Here is a 19,816-nt window from a genome sequence, read left to right as displayed (position 1 = left end):
AAAAAAAAAAAAAAAAAGAAAGAAAGAAACAGAAAAAGGAAGAAAGAAAGTAAGTCAGTCAGTCCTGGAAGAGTGTCAAGTGCTGTTAATCACAGAGCACTCTTTTTCTTTCTTTTTTTAAATTTTTGATGGTCTTATTATGTTCCCAGGCTGTCCTGGAACTCTTTTTCTAGACCAGGCTGGCCTCAAACTCACCAAGATTCTCCTGCCTCTGCCTAGCAAGGGCTTGAGATCAAAGGCATTCACCAGCACAGCCGTCCGGTTGAGCAGCTCTGAGACTGTTTTCCAATGCAGCTGTGTCATCCCACAGCAGTGCAGATGGATATGGGAGAGTTCTGCGATCCCCACGTCCTCTCCTGCGCTTACTGTTGTCTCATTTTGAGTGTGGTTTGTATCTTGATTATGCTAAGATTTCTCCAAACTTTTTTGTTCATTTCTAAGATTATTATGGTTGTCCTAAGTCTCATGTGTGTCCGTATCAGTTGGCATTTAATGTTGAGGTATTTGTGTGCTGCAGAAAGAAACCAGGCCTTCTGGATATCCTAATCAACTGCTTTATCGTTTAGATCCATCTCCAGCCCAGTTTTCAGACTTTTATTTTATAACAGCTGAAGTTTCACTAAGGGATCATGCTGAACCTTTTAAGAAATATAAGATCTTGAAGATCTTAGATCCACAGACACAGGATATCTTCCCATTTAAACCAGATTTCCAAGCCAGGCCTTTACTCTCAGCACTTGGGAGGCAATCTCTCTGAGTTCGAGGCCAGTCTGGTCTACAGAGTGAGTTCTAGGACAGCCAGGTCTGCACAGAGAAACCCTGTCTCAAAAAATCGAAAACACAAAACAAAACAAAAAACCAAACCTTTGCATTTTATTTCTTTCAACGGTGTTAGGTTTTCAACATCCCTCTTGTATCTTTCTGACCTTATTTCCAAGTAGTTTTATTTGATTTCCGGGATGTTGATAGTCTTGCCTCCTTTCAGTTACTCCTCATGGTAAGTCTAGGGAGTGGGTAGGATTTTTCTTTGTAGGTAAGAAGATAAGTTGAGAGAGGTTACATGATGGTGCCCACAACGCCACAAAGAAAAACAGGAAGAGGCAGTTCACCTGCTTGTAGCAAACTCCTGCTTGTATTTATTTCCCCTGTAAAATCCAAGATAGCAGCTGGAGGTAGACAGGGAAAGTCAAGTCGTCTCTAGTGAAGGAGGCACTCAGACAAAAGGGCTGACAGGATGGTCCAACATCTGCCACCAAGCAGGACACCCTGGAGCTTGATCCCTGGAACCCTGGGGTTGGAAGGGAAGAGCCAACTCCTGTGAGTGTCCTCTGCCCTCCACATGAGCAGGGCTCATACTTACCTGCATTAAATTAAATGTAGTTAAAGGCAAGTGGATCTTGAATGCTGATGAGTGGTTCATCCTGTGCTGTCCCATAGGCCTTTGGGAGTATTTGGAGGCATTTAGATTTAACTGATCAAGGCCCAGGTCTTGGGGTTAAGCTTGGTGTTTAATACCTTGCTTGGTACCTGACTTAGCAAATTGCATGGATTCTCTAGATTTCACTTTCCTTTATCAAATGGGGCACTTGTAAACTCTCCTTGCTCCTTAGCAGCATGGTTTCAATGATGAAATCAGAAATACGTGATGATGCATGTCTGTGTTCCTCACATCTAGGGAGCGGAGACAGGAAGGGAAGGTGGCCAGCTTGAGGTCCGTCTCACATTCTTAGTCAAACTCTGGTGACGCCGGCAGTGGTAAAGCACTTGGTCCTTGTCACACAGCAGGTACTTAGTCTTGTCCGTAGCTCTGTTTTCATTCTGTGCTGCTCATTGCTCTCATTTCAGTACAAGTTCAGGGACCTGACCATAGAAGAGCTGAAGAGCGTGAGCACGTCTTTCCCGCACTTCAGATATTCCATGGACACCTACGGTATGAATAGCATCCTCTAGTCCTCACTACATTATCTGGATTATTAATTATTTGACCTAAAGAGCTTCCAAATTATTTTTCTTTTTTTAATCTCAGAAACTTGCTATGTAGCTAGGGATAGCCTTGAACTTCCGATTCTCATTCTCCATCTCCTGAGTGTTGGGATTTCGGGCAGGCACTGCCACTCCCTGCTTTCTTTGGTGCTAGAGGTTTATATATACTAGCCAAGTACTTTCCCAACCAGAGCCCTGCTCCACTGCTCTGTGGTTTTGAGATAAGATTGGTTTGTATCCCTTTGTTGGTGGTGGCCTTGAACTCATGGCAATCCTTCTGCCTGGGGTTACAAGGGTAGGACATTATGAGTTGCGTGTTTCTTAGGAAAGGAAGGTGGGCATTGGATTTGGACTTCAGTGTCAAAGTTTTGTGTTCTTATACTTCCTTTTTAAAAATTTTATCTGTTTACTTTGACATTTCTGTGTGTGAAGAATTGACACACCCTTTGATTGCTAGTCTCTACTTCTGACTGACATTTTGGAACTTTGTCTTCTAGTTTTCAAAGATACTTCCCAAAAAGACCTGCTGAATTTCACTGGTACGATCCCTGTGATGTATCAGGGTAAGTACGGAAGCTGAGAGAACGTGGGACTTCTCTACAGGAGCAGCTCAATAAGAACTTAATTCCTTGGAGTGCACCACTCTGAAAGTGTTTTTACATATACCTGAGGTCTGCTCAGGACCTTACTAGATCTGGCAGGATCCTGTAGATGTCAAGGAAAGCCTAGATTAATTTTAAGTCCATTTAACAACTTGTCAAATAGTGCCTGCTAGGCTGGTGGGTTGTGAGGCCAGAAGAGAGCATGAGGGACGTGCTCTGGGGAGAGAGCCTTGCTCTCAGTAGCAGAGGGCCTGTGTGTTCCTATTGATGTCTGTGCTTGTCCCCTCTTTCCTTCTCTGTAATGTGGCACTCTACCTGTTCTGTAGGTAAGACTGAGTCTCAGCCTGGTCACATGACTGAGCAAACACAGCCAGGTTGCAGTGCATTACTAGACATTTTAGAGTTAGGTAACAGGTTGAGATAATGAGAATTTACTCAAAAGGAAAGAAAAAAAAAAATTAACCATTTCCTAACTGTTCCCTACTTACTGTTCAGCAATGTAACCTATGGTATAGAAAATTGCTTAAATAATATCATTTGGAAAACACCAGCAAAGCTCTGTTTTCAAAAGACTTCTCTGAAGTAGTGCCCACAATTCCACTATTAAACATTTGTTCTTGCTGTGTGTGAAGGAGGACAATTGTAATCCTGGACTAAGGCAGAAGAGTTGAAGAGCAACCTGAGTTACATACTAAGACATAAGACATAAACAGAGGGAGCCGGAGTTACATACTAAGAAAGAAGTGGCTTAGATGAAAACTAAACATTAGGCCGGGTAGAGGCAGCTGGGTCTCTGAGTTTGAGTCCAGCCTGGTCTACAGAGTGAGTTCTAGGACAGCCAGGGCTACACAGAGAAACCCTGTCTTGGGAAAAAAAAAAAAAAAAACAAAGGAAGAGAGAGAGAGAGAGAGAGAGAGAGAGAGAACAAGGAAAGAGAAGAGGTGCAGGAAGCTGAGTCCTGTAGTTCATTTTGAGGCAAGAGAATAATTCTTACTACTTTACTGACTTCAATTTTATCATTTTAATAATCACTGCCTAGTAGCATTTCAGTTTCTGGGTGTTGTATTACCCGACATGAAGCTAGAGTTCAACCCCTAAACATACAAACTGCTATGCTCCACGCCACACCCCAGCCCCATCAGTACTGTACAGTCCACCAGTACTCTGATTTTCAAACAGGCATGTAGTTAGGCCGTTGACCCTTATGCCAAGCCTTCCTTGAAGTAGTCATCCTATTTGCAGTACTTCATCTGCCTCAGCACTGGAAATCAAACCCAGGGCTCCACACATTCATGACAAGTTATACGACTCCATTTGAAAACCCGCTCCTGCCTTGTCATCATTGAGCAGTTACTGCCTTCTGGAGGAATTCGATGGTGTATCTTTGTACTGGTCTGTGATCATGTGATTTTGTAATTGTAGGGTTTTCTATGGGCCAACAGAGGATTATACCCAGACCCACATTGTAAATATTTAGGTAAAAGCTACACAGCGGATGTTCTAAGAAAGGCTGGTATAAAATTGGTAGATTGCCAGGTTTTAACATGTCTATAATGTGTTAATTGCATCCTGCTTATGTATTAGTGTGGCAGCTTTAAGGAAATGTTGTCTGGACCCTGTTGGATTGCATCCCTCATGAGGGAAATACATGTTTATAAAATGTGTAGTCACTGCTGAGTATTGTGCTTGGTGGGAAGGAGGCGAGATGAGAACAGCTTTCAGTAGAAAGACAGTTTCCATAGAGAGGAAGAGATTGCAGTGAAGAAGAGAACCATTTGTTTACATCTGACCTGTTTCCAAGTGGGTTTAAAAATACAATCCATAGTGTTTGCCATGTCATGTATACGCATGGATTTCATCCCAACAGTGTATGAAATTAGAATGAATATTACTTTCAGTTTATAGAGGAGATTAGGCAGAAAGAAGTTAAGTAACGTGGGTAAAGTCATACAGCTAATAATGTGTAGATGTAGGTATTCAGTCTCGAGTGGAATATTTTTAGTACAGTGTAAGACACAGAGTGCTAGACTGTGAAACAAGAGTTGTGAAACAGGAGTGTTAAGGACAGAACAGTTAGGGGCTGGAGAGATGGCTCAGTAGCTAAGAGGACTGACTGCTCTTCCGAAGGTCCTGAGTTCAAATCCCAGCAACTACATGGTGGCTCACAACCATCTCGTAATGAGATCTGATGCCCTTTTCTGGTGCATCTGAAGATAGCTACAGTGTACTTAGATATAATAATAAAAAAAATCTTAAAAAAAAAAAAGGATAGAACAGTTAAAGTGTTATTTTAGATGTCTAGACAGTTTAGTTTTCACTTACGGTGGATTTAGTTTTGGGCTTTGTGGCAACCAAGGTGTGACCTACACGATGAAAGTCAGAAGAGCCTGCAGTCAGGTTCCTTCCTGTCCCTCCTGTCCTCCCAAGTGGTTAATTTTATTGTGGAGGGTTAATGACCTAAATCAAAGCCTCAGACAAGCTACTGGCCTGACAGGAAAGCCAAGTGACAATGAGGCCGCATGCTGGCAGCCAGGACCAGGCACCTGTCCTGGGTCACAGGTGAAGAACATCCACTGCTGTTACTTGACTTGGAGACTACAAAGAACAAGTCTACATTTGCAAACTTCTACCCCAAAAGGTTCTTTTTCAAGCCCTCTGCACCGGAGGGCAACTGCCATTTGTATAGAGAGACAGCTGCCTTTCCTTCACGGTTCTTGTTGAGGTTGGCTTGAACAATCCCAATCTAACATAGTTGCAGTGCTTGCAACTGACTAAACCCAGGGCCTCACATCAGGCAAATCATCTGCTTAGCTAGACCCAGTGACTCGTCTCTGACCTGACATAAGCCTGCTGAAAAGAATATTCTGAAAAGAATATTGATCACCTCCAAAGGATAGTATTTCTAAAAGATTAGTGGACCATTTGTGTGTGTGTATGGTGGGAGGGGCATATTCAGACTGCCCTACCCCACTCTCACTTTGTTGGGGTCGAGGGAGTGTTGTTCAAAATGCGGACTGTTTGGGCCCTCTCCCACTCTAAGTAGGTTTTCTGTTTCTTTAAGTCATTCTGACATACACTAAAATTTAAGTATCACTAAGGAAAGGTGACTCACCTTCCCCTCTAAGCTCAGTGTTTGTCCATTTCTTATTTGTATGACAGACTTAGTTAGCAGTTAGTATGTCAGGCACAACACCTGGTGTTGGGGATATAGGAAAGAATGAGAGAGAACGCACAGTAGAAATGTACACTGGAATAGAAAAGCAGGCTAGGGGCGGGAGAGATGACTCAGTGGTTAAGAGCACCGACTGCTCTTCCAGAGGTCCTGAGTTCAATTCCCAGCAACCACACATGGTGGCTCACAACCATCTGTAATGGGATCTGATGCCCTCTTCTGGTGTGTCTGAAGACAGCTACAGTGTACTCACATACATAAAATAAATACATCTTTAAAAAAAGAAAAGAAAAGCAGGCTGGGTAAGTAATTTCACTGTAGAGTAAATGAAAAAGTGGAGAAACTGCAGTACCTCTGCTTGGGATGCGCAAAGTTAAATACATAGAAAAGAGTGCGTCCCACACCGGTGATACATACAGCTTTGCATAGTTTCTGAGTTGTGACTGTTGTCTTAGTTTCACGGCTGTGCTGATGCTGTGGTAAGAACTTCTTCCCAGCGCAGAGAAAGTGCAATGCAAGGTGTTCTGCATGCATCCTTATACACAGACTCAGAGAAAACGAAATACAAGGTGGTCTGCTTCCATCCTTACACACAAACTCAGAGAAAACGAAATGCAAGGTGGTCTGCATCCATCCTTACACACAGACTCAGAGAAAACGAAATGCAAGGTGGTCTGCATCCATCCTTACAAACAAACTCAGAGAAAATGAAATGCAAGGTGGCATCCATCCTTACACACAAACTCAGAGAAAACGAAATGCAAGGTGGTCTGCATCCATCCTTACAAACTCAACTACCCCCTTTCTTCCCTTTGTTCACTACTTAGCCCCTTTTTTACTTTGAGACAGGGTCTTGATGTTGTCTAGACTGCCTTCAACTCACAGTCCTCCTGCCTCAGCATCATTAGGTAGAATGGTCAGCTTTTCCTCCGTGCCTAGCTGTTGCATGATGCCTACAGTGTGTACTCGTCATGATCGTTTATCTCTCTCAAATAGGTAAGACATACAACATACCCATTCTCTTCTGGATCTTGGATTCTCACCCTTTTGCTCCGCCCATTTGCTTCTTGAAGCCAACTGCAAACATGGAAATCTCAGTTGGAAAACATGTGGATGCCAAAGGCAGAATATACTTGCCCTATCTCCAAAACTGGAGCCATGTAAGATCAACTTGGATTTTCTTTGAGTTTTATTTTATTGTCTTTGTCTTTGATCTTGGTAACATAAGTAAACATACTGCATCTTCCTTCCCCACCTCACCCCCCCACATTCACACACACATACACGTACACACGCACGCACACATGCATGCGCACACATACATGCACACTTCCTTTTTGTTGTTTGGTTGTTGAGTCAGTCTTACTATGTAGGCCTTTTGTGTCCTGGAACTGGCCTGAAACTCACAGAGATCTGTTGCTTCTGCCTCCCAAGTACTGAGATTAAAGACATGCACCACCACACCTTTCAATTACATTCTTCATGTGATCTTTAGGAATAGTTTGAAATTGAGCTTTCTTGAGTCTTTGACATTCCAGCCTGCACAGCTGCCTTCTCCGGGTCTGGGAGCCAGCTGCTGTTGTTCCTTGTGATATTATCGTTTAGTACTTAAGGGTTACTTAAAAAGCTATTAGCAAAGTACTGGAACTCTATTTCCTAGTTCCTGTCTATTAATGATTCTCATGCTATATATAGATACCTTTTTAACTTTGTCTAAATTGATTTTACTCTATTTAATCTACAGTGTGCTTTGTTTAACTGATTGTAGTGTGTGCGTGTAGGAGCGGTGTAGCCTAGGGCCTGAAGCATGCATGATAGGCAAGCATTCTACTGCTGAGCTTCGTCCGTGTTGGCCTTGGCCTGCTCTGTAGCTCAAGCAGGCCTTCAGCTGGGCCCTCTGCCTTACTCTGAAACATCTGCGGTTCTGGTTCTGTACTCCAGGCCTTGCTGAGATTTTTGTTTTTGCAGTGTGAAGGCTTGAACCTTGGGCCTTGCTCATACCAGACAAGTACTGTACAGCTCAGTACTCAGCCTAGCACTCAGTTACTGTAATTTTTATGTTCTATTTATTTATTGTGGGTGTTTATGTGTGCACATATGTGACATGGCACGTGTGCAGAAGTCAGAGGACAACTTGTGGAAGTTGGTTCTCTCTTTTCATCATGTGAGTTCCAGGGATCAAACTCAGGTGGTCAAGCTTGGCAGCAAGTACCTTTGCTTGCTGAGCCACCTCTCCAGCCCTTTCTATGTTTGGTAAGGAAATACACAATAAAACTTTTAGGGATAGAGGACTCCTGTCTACAGTTTATTTTTACATGCTTTAGAAATAAGGGCTAGAATATTACCAGCCTGGATGGCAGGTAGATGCTACTTTTGTCTGAAGTGACTTCAAAATAAAAAGTCTCAGCCCTGTATTCTCTTGCAAAGCATGTTTATCCTACTTTTCTACATGTAGAAGAAATGTTGATTTCGCATTTCTCTCCTTGTATTGTATAGATCTGTGGAATGTTTCCATGAGATCTCTAGGGAAGCTACTTCCTGTATGATACAATTTGTTTGTACTTTTCAGCTAAGAATATTAAGAGTTAAAGACATTTTGTATGGTTTAGAAAAATGAGAAAATAACGGAATATACTTCACCTTTGACAACCTGGGTTTAAAGAAAAGAATAAGTCATAAATGCATAAACTATTGCTACCATAAAGTCTACATAAATCTGTTATGAAAAGTTAAACTCTGTCAAACACAAAGAGCCAAGTATGGCTAACGCTGGAATTCTAGTAGCAAGGAGGCTGAGGTACCATACTTAAAGGTACCATTGAGCCAGCCTGAGCTACACACAGCAAGTTCTTATCCTGGGCTACAAAGCACAAGACCTTAGAAACAAACAGCAGACTCAGAATTCACCCAAAATAAAACAAAACCCTGCCGGGCAGTGGTGGCACACACCTTTAATCCTAGCACTTGGGAGGCACAGGCAGGTGGATTTCTGAGTTTGAGGCCAGCCTGGTCTACAGAGTGAGTTCCAGGACAGCCAGGAATACACAGAGAAACCCTGTCTCGAAAATCCAAAAATAAAAATAAAAACAAAAACAAAACCCTAAAAAATAAAAAGCTTGCACGTTTTCTTATATGCACGAGTGTACTCTGGGGGGCTTTACATGTAACAACAGTGTGAGTAAACACACAGTGGTAAAGCAGTACTTAGTGAGCTGTACCATGTAGAGCGTTATTGTACTGACAGAGCTTCCTTCTGTTTGCATGGAGCGAAGTCTCTCATGATTGGTTATTCCTGTAACGCTCTGTATAAAAATGTGACATCAAATGGCTGCCATGCATTTTTCACTGTACAGCAATGCAGCATACAAAACGTGTTGTCTTTGCATACAAAACATGTGCTGTTCTTGCATACAAAACATGTGCTGTCCTTACATACAAAACGTGCTGTTTTGATTGTTGGTAAGGGCTGCGGTGTAGCTTGGTGTAAAGTGCTTGCCTCGCATGCACAAGGCTGCGATTTGGTTCCCAGCATGGATGGAGAAAGAAAGCATACAGCGGGAATAGTGAAGATGAGAAAGTTTGGGGGAGGCTGTGTGTGTCGGTTTTCAACTGAGCATTGTTCAAGAAACACCTTGACTGACAATATAAAACAAGTGTTCTGTAGAAAATACAGTTAGGTAACTTTTCCCTTTGCATACGTTCTCCAGCCCAAATCTACCATTGTTGGATTAATTAAAGAAATGATCGCCAAGTTTCAAGAGGAACTTCCTCTCTATTCTATACCATTGTCCAGTGAAGCACAGCAGGCGGACTTGCTGGCCTACATCGCAAAAATCACCGAAGGTATGTATTGTCAGTGAGATTACCTCAGAATTAAGAAGTTAGAATTTCTCACTAATATTCTGTACTCAATGCATAAGCTTATGAATAAGTAATATATATTCCTGTTTAATATTCTTCTGTATAGTTACAAGGTATTTCTATATATAACTATTTTTATAATTATAAGGTATTTCTATATAGTTCCAATTAAAGTTTGTTAAAATGTAAAAATGTTTCTCTTATATAATCAGATAAAATAGTTCTTCTTTTGTTCAGAGCCCCTTATAAATTAATTATCCCAAAACTTTGTCATTACATGTTTCTGTAGTTTTTTGGGCTTATTGAGTGTTTGGGACCAGAGGAGTATAGGTCTTAGCTTCTTATTGGGATAAAGTCAGTTATTCATGCCTAGAACATTTCAGTAGGATTTTTGTGAATATTGAGGTCAGAGTTCAGTACTATGTGCCTTCCTCAGCTTTTACTAGCATATAGCAATTGTGCATAACTGGATTTCAGTATGACATCTTCGTACATGTTCACAATGTACGTCTACCATGTTCACCGTGCACTCTTCCCTTAAGCCCCCTAAGTCTCCCTTCCCTCTTCCTAGCTGGCTTCTACTTTTACGTCTTTGCCCCGCTCTCCAGTGAGCCAGTGAGTTTCATGAGGGTAGTTTATAGGGCATGGGTAAGGATTTCTTTACAGAGGCACAGGTACCTTACTGGGCTATACCACTAAAGAAAGCATCTACCTTCCTTGTAAATGATTAACTGTGTATACATTCTTTTTTTATATACCTTTAAAAATTATTATTTTATTCTGTGTATATGGGTGTTTTGCCTGCATGTATGTCAGTGCCTGGTGCCTGTAATGGCCAGAAGAGGGTATTGGACTTTACAGGTGGCTCTGATCTATCATGGGGGTGCTGGGAACTAAACCCAGGTGCTCTTAACTACTGAGCCATATCTTTAGCTCCTTAAATAAAAGTGGCTTTTGTTTGTTTGTTTTTTATGTGCATTTGGTGTTTTGCCTGCATGGATGTCTGTATGAGGAACTAGAGTTACAGACAGGTGTGAGCTGCTCTGTGGTTGCTGGGAATTGAACCCGGTCTTATGGAAGAAAGCCAGTGCTCCTAACCACTTAGCCATCTCTCCAGCCTCAAATGAAAAGCTTTAAATGTTTATAATACTGTTCTTAAAGAAGAATGTAAAACAACATTCAGTATAACACTCCTGCTTTTCTTAGGGGAGGGTGCAATTTCTTAGTTTGAGACAGGATCTCAGGTAACTCTGGCTGGCCTCAAACACTATGTAGCTGAAGATTACCTCGAACTCCTAATCTTTCTGCCTTCACCTCCCTGTTGTTGGGATTACAGGTGTGCACAGAAATGCCCAACAACCCTAAAGAGTAGGTGTCACTATGAAACCTAGGCATTGCTTCAATCTCCTGATGGCTGCCATGCTTGATTTCAGGCTCCTATCCTTGCCTTCATTAGTACAGCAAATATTTAAAAACAAACAAACATAGAATTGCTGGTCAGCCAGTAGTGGCACATACCTTTAATCTAGTGCTTGGGAGGGACACAGAGGCAGGTGGGTCTACAGCCTGGTCTATAGAAAGAACTCCAGGACAGCCAAGGTTACACTGAGGAGCTCTGTCTCAAAACAAAAAAAAAATCTATAGAGTCTCTCTGAGAGCTTTTGAAGTTTGTTTTATTTTTAAAAGGATGCTAGAAAGGTTTTTTTGGGAAGAGGGCTGAGGAACAAGGTCTCACTATGTAATCCAGGCTAACTTTGAACTTGTAATCCTTCTGCCTCATCTTGTTGAGTGCCGGGATTGTAGATGTTATTCCACCTCACCAAGCTTATAAAATACTAGAAAAGATTTTTTAATATTATCTTTTAATTCTGACGGTAATATTTTTTATTGTAGGTGTCTCAGACATAAATTCAAGGGGCTGGACAAATCACGAGAGTAAAATACCCAATAAAATCACTGTGGTTGGAAGTGGAGATTTGGGTATTGCTTGTACATTAGCAATTTCAGCAAAGGTATGTAGACATAGTGGCTCTACGTATATTTATGCTTTCTTTAGACTTTATTTTTTTTCTTTTTCCATTTTTCATGTATGTGTGTATGCAGTTTTTGGCATGTCTGAGCACACATTGTGTATATGTGTACACAAGTATGCTTGTGCACATAGAAACCTGAAGCAAGAAGTCAGGAATTATCTTCAATTGCTCTTCCACTTTCTTTTCTGAGGCAGGATCTGTCAATCAATCACAGAGCTGGACAATATGGCTAGTCCCACCAGCCAGGTTACTCTGGGATCCTCTGTCTCTGGCTTCCTAGGCTGCAGTTACAATGGCTGTGGGCTGCCATTCTCATCTGGCATTTATATTGGTTTCTGGGGATGGCAACATATAGTCTAGATCCTTAACCACTCAATGAAAGAGAGGGTTTTGCTATGGAGCCCAACCTTCCCTCAAATACTCTTCCTTCCTCAGCCTCTGGTGTGCTGGGGTTGCAGACATTTATAGCCACACTGGCTTTCAGAGCTGTAACTCCAGCATCTCCTAAAACACACAGAAATGCTGTCTTCCTTTTACTGCAGCCCAGTGATCAGTGCTCACGGCTGACTCACTGGCAGTCAGTGTAGCTGAAGCCCTTCTTCCAAGCCCTGTATTGTATTGCTTCTTGACTTATTCACAGTGAATAAGGGACCTAATCTCCTCTAGAGTGTCCATATGATTGTATCATTTTTCATAGGTGCTAATACATTTGTAGAATACCTTCTATAAGTGAGATCAGTGGGTTGCATACTTTATTAATTTTTGAGTTACAGAAGTTATCAAATTGAGCTGGGCATAAGTGGCACACTCCTTTGATCGTAGCACTCAGGAGGCAGAGGCATGTAGATCTCTGAGTTCAAGGCCAGCCAGGTCTAGAAAGTGAGTTCTAGGACAGCCATAGCTGTTAAACAAAGAAACCATGTCTCGGAAAAACATTTTTTAACAAGAAGGAAGGAAGGAAGAAAGGAAGGAGGGAGGGAGGCAGGGAAGGAAGGAAGGAAGGAAAACAGAAAAGGAAGAAGGAAGGAAGGAAAACAGAAAAAGAGGAAGAGGAGGAGAGCAACAGAAACACCGGAATTAAAGTAAAACAAAAACTCAAGAGGAGCAGTGACGTGTCTATCTGGTACACCTTGCCCCCTTCGTTATTTATTCCATCAAAAGAAGCCATAATTTGCTCCTGAGTGAGCCTTGTTAGATCCTAGTCTTCAGTATCACTCACATAATAGCATTCTTAAGTAGTTCAGGAGGCCTTCAGCCTTTCTCATGAGCTTAATACTGAGTAGCTAGCTGTGTCGGTGAACTGTTGTTCTTGTTCTAATCTTTCCTCACAGGGCATTGCAGACAAGCTGCTCCTTTTAGACCTCTCAGATGGGACTAACCAACAGACGATGGACCTTGATATCTTCAACCTGCCTAATGTAGAGATCAGCAAAGGTTTGATTATTCAATTTAAAGATGGTCATAGTAGTCTATAGTATTCTAGTAGTTAGGTCTTAGGTTGTTTGTTTGTTTGTTTGTTTGTGGAATTGGAAATTAGGTCCAGTTTTTTAAATTATATTTTTACTTACCTTGGCTAGGGGGCACACATGTGCCATAGCTTGTGTGTACCTTCAAGAGTTGGTTCTCTCCTTATACCTCGTGGGTCCTGGAGCATCAAACTCAGGTTGTCTTTTGTTTTTTGTTTCTGTTTTGTTTTTCCAGACAGGGTTTCTCTGTATAGCCCTGGCTGTCCTGGAACTCACTCTGTAGACCAGGCTGGCCTCGAACTCAGAAATCTGCCTGCCTCTGCCTCCCAAGTGCTGGGATTAAAGGTGTGCACTACCACTGCCTGGCAAACTCAGGTTGTCAAGTTTAGGGCCGCGAGCCTTTATTCACTGAGCAGTTTCTCAGGACCTAGAATTCTAAAGCTGAAAAGTATCACGAAGGTCATCTGTTCCAATTTTTTTTTAACATGTTGCAAAACAAAGACATTGAAATAAATCAGTTGGATTTTGCCTGAACGTGCAAGCTAGTGGGAGTGGAACGCACCATTTGTTGTAGCCATCGCCTTCCTCCCCACAGTTCATACAGCGAGTTGACTAGGCCGTCAGCCCTCAAGCAGAGACATATCCCCTATTTAGTTCTTATGAGTGCCTAGCCGACTTGAGTGATGTAGAGGAGAACAACTTCGAGAGCAGAGAATCTTGCTCTCAGTCAAAATCTCCAACAGGAACTCTTGCTCATGTAAAATCAGAGAGCAGGTCAGGATCTCCTAGTCCATCAAGGGTTTCCAAATATTCTAAATCCCATTCTCGATCAAGATCAAAATCCAGGTCAAGGTCAAAGAGGCATTCTCATAGACGCTACAATCAATCTAGGTCGCACTCTCATAGGAGACTATCTCAGAGTAGATCCTATATACCCAAGTATAGGCAGCAGTATTGGAGTCACTCTCCAATGTCTAATCACAGAAGACATACTGGCAACAGGGCACACTCAGATCCTAACACTTGACTGGGAGTATTTGGCCTCAGTTTGTATGCAACAGAGAGAAATCTTCATGAAGTGTTTTCTCGATATGGACCTCTGAGTGGTGTTAATGTAGTTTATGATCAGCGAACTGGGAGGTCACATGGATTTGCTTTTGTGTATTTTGAGAGGTTAGATGACTCTAAGGAGGCTATGGAAAGAGTGAATGGGATGGAGCTGGATGGTAGAAGAATTCGTGTGGATTATTCTATCACCAAGAGAGTGCACACACCTACAGCAGGCATTTACATGGGCAGATCAACTCATAGCAGTGGTGGAGGCAGAGGTGGTGGAGGAGGGGGTGGCAGCAGGTGCGGTGGCAGTGGTAGATGACAAGATCCTTACTATAGTAGAGGATATGATCGAGGCTCTGACAGATAGGAAGATTATGATTACCGGTACAGAAGAAGGTTGCCCTCTCCTTACTACAGTCGCTTCAGGTCACGATCAAGACCCGTCCCTATAGTCCAAGATGCTCTTGGTACTGGAGTGATTGCGCCCAAGGACTTTGCTTTCTCTTTGATTTTGGATTTCTAAGCTTCCATGCTTCCTAGTCCTTTAAAAAACAAAACAAAACAAAACGAAACTGGTTTATTTAATGTAAGCGGGCCAGTTGTGTGGCTGTTTCCACCCTTTGCTATACTCTGTGTGATTGTCTTGTCAGTAGGTGAACATCTTGAGTAAAAGGGAGCGCCATGTTATGCTCTGTGGTTCTTCTTTGCCTTTACAGAGGGTTAACTTCTAACTATGAGGACAGAAACCATCTTTTGAAAGTTTCTTCTGATGGATATTTGTAGTAGACATTAGAAATCTGTGGTTATGCTTTTTAATCTTCTTTGGTGGAAGATAAATAACACTTTAAGTAGGTCAGTCATGTCAGGTTTGTCTGGAGTGGCATGGAGCAGTTGAATAGTTGAGTGTTGGAAGTTTGAAGCTCTAGGAAAAAAATGGGGGACATTTCTTTTGAACCTAAAAATTAAGTCACCTTTTAGGAATTAAAAGCTTGTAATTCCTATAAGACATTTTGTATTTGAATTTACATGTTAACTCTTATAAATTTAAAGTATGATTTTTATGTTAAATTTACAGAAACTTAAGTATTCCCTTAATCCCTGAAGGACAACCTTTATTTATTATTTAGAACAGTTATATAACTTGCTGTTAGAAATTTTGGTATTAGGACATTGGTTATATGAGTTATTATATAGGATCCTAAAATACATGTGAAGAAGAATAATTTCAAATAAAAGTCAATTTGAAAATGGAAAAAAAAATCAGTTATCTATCCAAAGTCTTATACCAGTTATAACTAATTATGTTAGCTGTAGTCAAATGAGCATATAGCATTCAGAATCACTCCAATTGGCCAAAAGTACTTATTTGTTTTCTCAGATTTACATCTCCAAATAAGCATTTCTCTGGCTGTGTGTGAGTGTGTGTGTGTGAGTGTGTGTGTGCCTGTGCATGTGTGTGTGTGTGTATGTGAGTGTGTGTGTATGTGAGTGTGTGTGTGTGTGTCTGTGTGAGTGTGTCTGTGAGAGTGTGTCTGTGAGAGTGTGTCTGTGTGTGTGTGCCTGTGCGTGTGTGTGTGAGAGTGTGTGTGTGAGTGTGTGTGTGTGAGTGTGTGTGTGCCTGTGCATGTGTGTGTGTGTGCGTGTGTGTGTGTATGTGTGTGTGAGTGTGTCTGTGTGTCTGTGTGAGTGTGTCTGTGTGTGTGTGTGTCTGTGTGTACGCGTGTGTGTGTGCATGTGTGTATTTGACATAGTTTTCTCTGTGTAGCCCTGGCTGTCCTGGAACTCACTCTGTAGATCAGATTGGCCTTGCCCACCTCTGCCTCTGGGATTAAAGCTGTATGCCACCACGCCTAGATTAAAAATACATTTTAAAAGTCAAAATAATAAAAACAGATCATTGAACAAAATTATTTCCTAAAACATCTCTACCAGTTTATAGATAAGACCAACTTATACGCAGCATAGTGATGTGGACATCTTTGGTCATTCCCTAGATTTCCTGTATTCCTTGACTGTTTCCAAATAATACTTGAAGTCTCATATACTAGAATGTACTGATGGTGGTCAGAAGAGTACTTGCCTGTCTGTTCTAAAAATAGCATGTCGCAGTTCAGTAAGCACTCAGATCCCTAGAAGAGACATTAGCTCATTTTCCTCATCTGAGAGAGAACTGTAGTGGCTTTAATGGTCCTTTAATGGCCAGGTAGAGGTTCCTTAGGGAGCTGGATATTCTGTTCCTGTTGTTCCCAGTCCTGAGTTCTTAAGGGACCTCTTAACTCTTCCGATCCCTGTAGGAGAGACTCTTTGGAACCCAACCTTAGAGAAAGTGAGGCCATTTAGGACCTAAGGAGACTGGTTTTTCCTTGCATCTCATCAGCCATTGATAACTGGTGGAATAACTGACTAATTGAAAGAACAGAATCTTAGTACTTACCACCAAGCAGGGACTCTGAATTACCTGTGAGGGTAAGGACATTTTTATCATTCAAGGCAGAGGAAGGAAGCCAGAGGAGGATTCTGGCAAGGCAAGTTGAAGCCAAGGTGTAATGTTTTTGGTTTTTTCAAGACAGGGTTTCTCTGTATAGCCCTGGCTGTCCTGGAACTCACTCTGTAGACCAGGCTGTCCTGGAACTCAGAAATCTGCCTGCCTCTGCCTCCCAAGTGCTAGGATTAAAGGTGTGAGCCACCACCAAGCCAAGGTGTAGTGTTTTAAATTAAACTGGTCATTGATTTCTGATGCCCTGTCCATGCTTGTCAACCTCTCCAGGTATCAGTTTTCAGTTTTCCAGGTGGGATTAATAGATTAGGATCTGAAAACAGACTGCCTGGGCCTGACTTGCAGCCCCTCTGCTGACTTGCACAAGCCACTTGACTTCTTTGTTCATTTCAGTTCTCCTCCATTCTTCCACATTGTATACAGTTCCTTTCAAAGAATGCTGTGGCTCCCAAGCTCACAGTACAGAAGCCAGTGCCTCTTGGTTCATCTTGCCTATATTACTCATTTCCCTTTTAAGAATTGTGAACTAAGAAAACTTAGTCTTTGTGTATTAGCGCTGGCTCCTTCTAATTTCCTGCCTATTTTGTTCTGTATCCCAGGCTGGCCCCAAACTTGGAGCCATTCTGCTTCAACCTCTCAAGTGCTGGATCACAGCTGTATACCACCATGGTTGGCCATGGGATACATGCTGTTAGCCCTAAGCATTCTGAATGATAGCTATATAGGGGTGTGTATGCCTATATTCTTTGTTCATAGAATAGAGAAACGTTTTCTCTTATACTGGCATTAGTTTAGACTGTCTTGAACTCAGACTGTTTCTTTTTGTTCATTAGATTTGTCTGCCTCTGCTCATTCCAAGGTGGTGATCTTCACAGCCAACTCTTTGGGTGGTTCTGAATCCTACCTGCATGCAGTACAAAGTAATGTGGACATGTTCAGAGCTCTGGTTCCAGCTCTGGGACATTATAGTCAACATGCTGTCTTGCTTGTTGCCTCTCAACCAGGTAAAAAACTTTATTTTAAATTCAAATGATGGTCCAGATCATCAATATAATTGCCTTTGCTGATTTAAAAAAAACAAAGCAAAACAAAACAAAATCCAAATCACTGTAGTGTATAAATGGATATTCAGTAAGATTGTTCTTAAAATGAACAGTACATACAGTTAGTCCTTATAACTGATATTACATAGGTTGCAACTCATAGCTTTTCATGAAACGTGGTATTATTTTCCACCACGTTGTTAGCCATCCATACCTCCTTTAGTGATAATTAAAACCTCCAAGAGAATCATACAGTGATATTTATGTGTAAGATATCTAAGTCTCTGGTGTTATGAAGATATTAAGAAACATATCACTTTGTGTGTAACATTTAGTGGAAATCATGAGCTATGTGACATGGAAGCTGAGCACATTTCCTGCGACTAGAGTGGTTGGGATTGGCTGCAATCTGGATTCACAGAGGTTACAGTACATTATCACAAGTGTTTTGAAGACACAGACTTCAGGCAAAGAAGTGTGGGTTGTTGGTGAACAGGGAGAAAACAAAGGTAAGTGCATCATCATTAATTATGCTGCTAACTCTGAAGTCATGACGTTTAGGTCTGTGTGGGGACCTTAGACTTGTGAAGCTTAGTGAGAGCCTACGTGAGGGTCATTCACTGTGTGTGTGTGTGTGCGTGTGTCTGTGTGTGTGTGTCTGTGTCTATGTTGCTGGGATTAAACCCAGGGCCTCAAGTGTGTTAGGTGTGCTATCACTGAGCTACAAATTCCAGCTCCTGTCATACTCATACATTTGGGTTTTTGGAGGGGGTTCTTTTTGTTTCTTTGTTTTTTAGTTTTTTAAGTTTAAAACAAGACCCCTTAGTCAGGTTTTCAATTTTTAGTTGAATTTTAGAGTCTAGATTTAAAAGTTTTACTTTTCCATTTAAACATACATAAAGTATTGAAAACTCCCCACTGTTCTTTCCACATCCAACTCTGTTTGCTTTGCTAAGCTAAGTCCCACTTCCTAAACACATGTCTCCTGTTTGTTTTTTCTGAAAGAATTTTCAGTCTATGGCCTTTTTAAACAAGCTGCTTGCTACCTCCCTATCACAAAACCATCCCTTCAGCTCCCTGTATAGAAGCAAAACCAAACCCCATTTCTTTTCCCAGAAGAAAGCTTTCTGTATTTGAGATGTCTTCCTTTACTCCTTCCGTATTTCACATTGTCATTCGAGATGCCTGTGTAATGTGAAAGGTGCAGAACGCAGTCTCTGCTGTATTTTAGAGCAGCCATTCTCAACCTGTGGTTCATGACCCTTTGGGGGATAACAAAGCAAATATCCTGCATATCAAATACTTACATTATAATTCAGAACAATAGCAAAATTACTGTTAGGTAGTAGCAACAAAATAATTTTATGGTTGCAACAACATGAGAACTATATTAAAGGATCCCCAGCACTAGAAAGGTTGAGAACCAGTGTTTTAGAGCCTTTGCTAAATGTCTAAAATATCAAATATAGGATACTATTTGATTAACTATTATTTTGGTACTAACACATGCATTCAAGGTGGGTAGAAATCGATAGGAAAAAGAGAATACTGTTGCTATAGTAACCCAAGTGATGGTAAAGGCCGTCACTGAACTAGACATTGGAAGAAGGAAATAGTGGTGAAAACATTCCAGGAATGGGAAACAGAACCAGGCAGAAAGAGGCATGTCATTTGCTCCCAAGAGGCAGTGAAACCATCGGGACCAGACATGGTACTTTTGACTTGAGTTCTCAGCAGGGAAGCAGAAGCAGAAGGATCTAGGAGAATGCAAACTGGGATTACTTAAGTCCGTTGATGTAATATTTGACATATATTTGAAACCTAATGGAGCAAGCCCTTGTGAGTCAGGAGCACCATGAGCACCACTGGACTTGCCAGGCCATCCTGCTTATTGTCTAGGAAAGCACAGATGGCTTCTTGTTTTGTCTTTTACTGTGCTAGGATCCAACCCAGGGAGCCTTGTGTTCACTAGGCAACCTCTAACCACAGAGCTACACCCCTGGCTCTAACCTTTGTACTCTGCTTGCTTCACAGCAAGACACACACACACACACACACACACACACACACACACACACACAGAGCTGGGTTTCATTGCCTGTC

General features: G+C 41.7%; 1 protein-coding gene and 1 pseudogene across 4 annotated transcripts in view; both read left to right on the top strand.

Moving 5' to 3' along the window:
- Positions 1 to 19,816, top strand: part of Uevld (UEV and lactate/malate dehyrogenase domains) — a 28,363-nt gene that overhangs the window by 1,249 nt on the left and 7,298 nt on the right. For 2 of the 4 annotated variants that reach the window (XM_031386732.1, XM_031386733.1), the window contains exons 2-9: positions 1,846 to 1,930; positions 2,481 to 2,546; positions 6,754 to 6,917; positions 9,465 to 9,600; positions 11,512 to 11,630; positions 12,983 to 13,085; positions 17,504 to 17,674; positions 18,049 to 18,222. In XM_031386732.1, coding sequence (XP_031242592.1) covers positions 1,846 to 1,930; positions 2,481 to 2,546; positions 6,754 to 6,917; positions 9,465 to 9,600; positions 11,512 to 11,630; positions 12,983 to 13,085; positions 17,504 to 17,674; positions 18,049 to 18,222 — 1,018 coding nt within the window. The other 2 variants (XM_031386735.1, XM_031386734.1) reach the window with 2 other exon arrangements.
- On the top strand, positions 13,419 to 15,092 carry LOC116102256 (annotated as a pseudogene).

Source organism: Mastomys coucha, unplaced genomic scaffold (assembly GCF_008632895.1).
Source record: "Mastomys coucha isolate ucsf_1 unplaced genomic scaffold, UCSF_Mcou_1 pScaffold21, whole genome shotgun sequence".
Lineage (NCBI taxonomy): Eukaryota > Metazoa > Chordata > Mammalia > Rodentia > Muridae > Mastomys > Mastomys coucha.
Note: the sequence above shows the minus strand (reverse complement) of the source record. Positions and strands in the feature narration are given on the sequence as shown.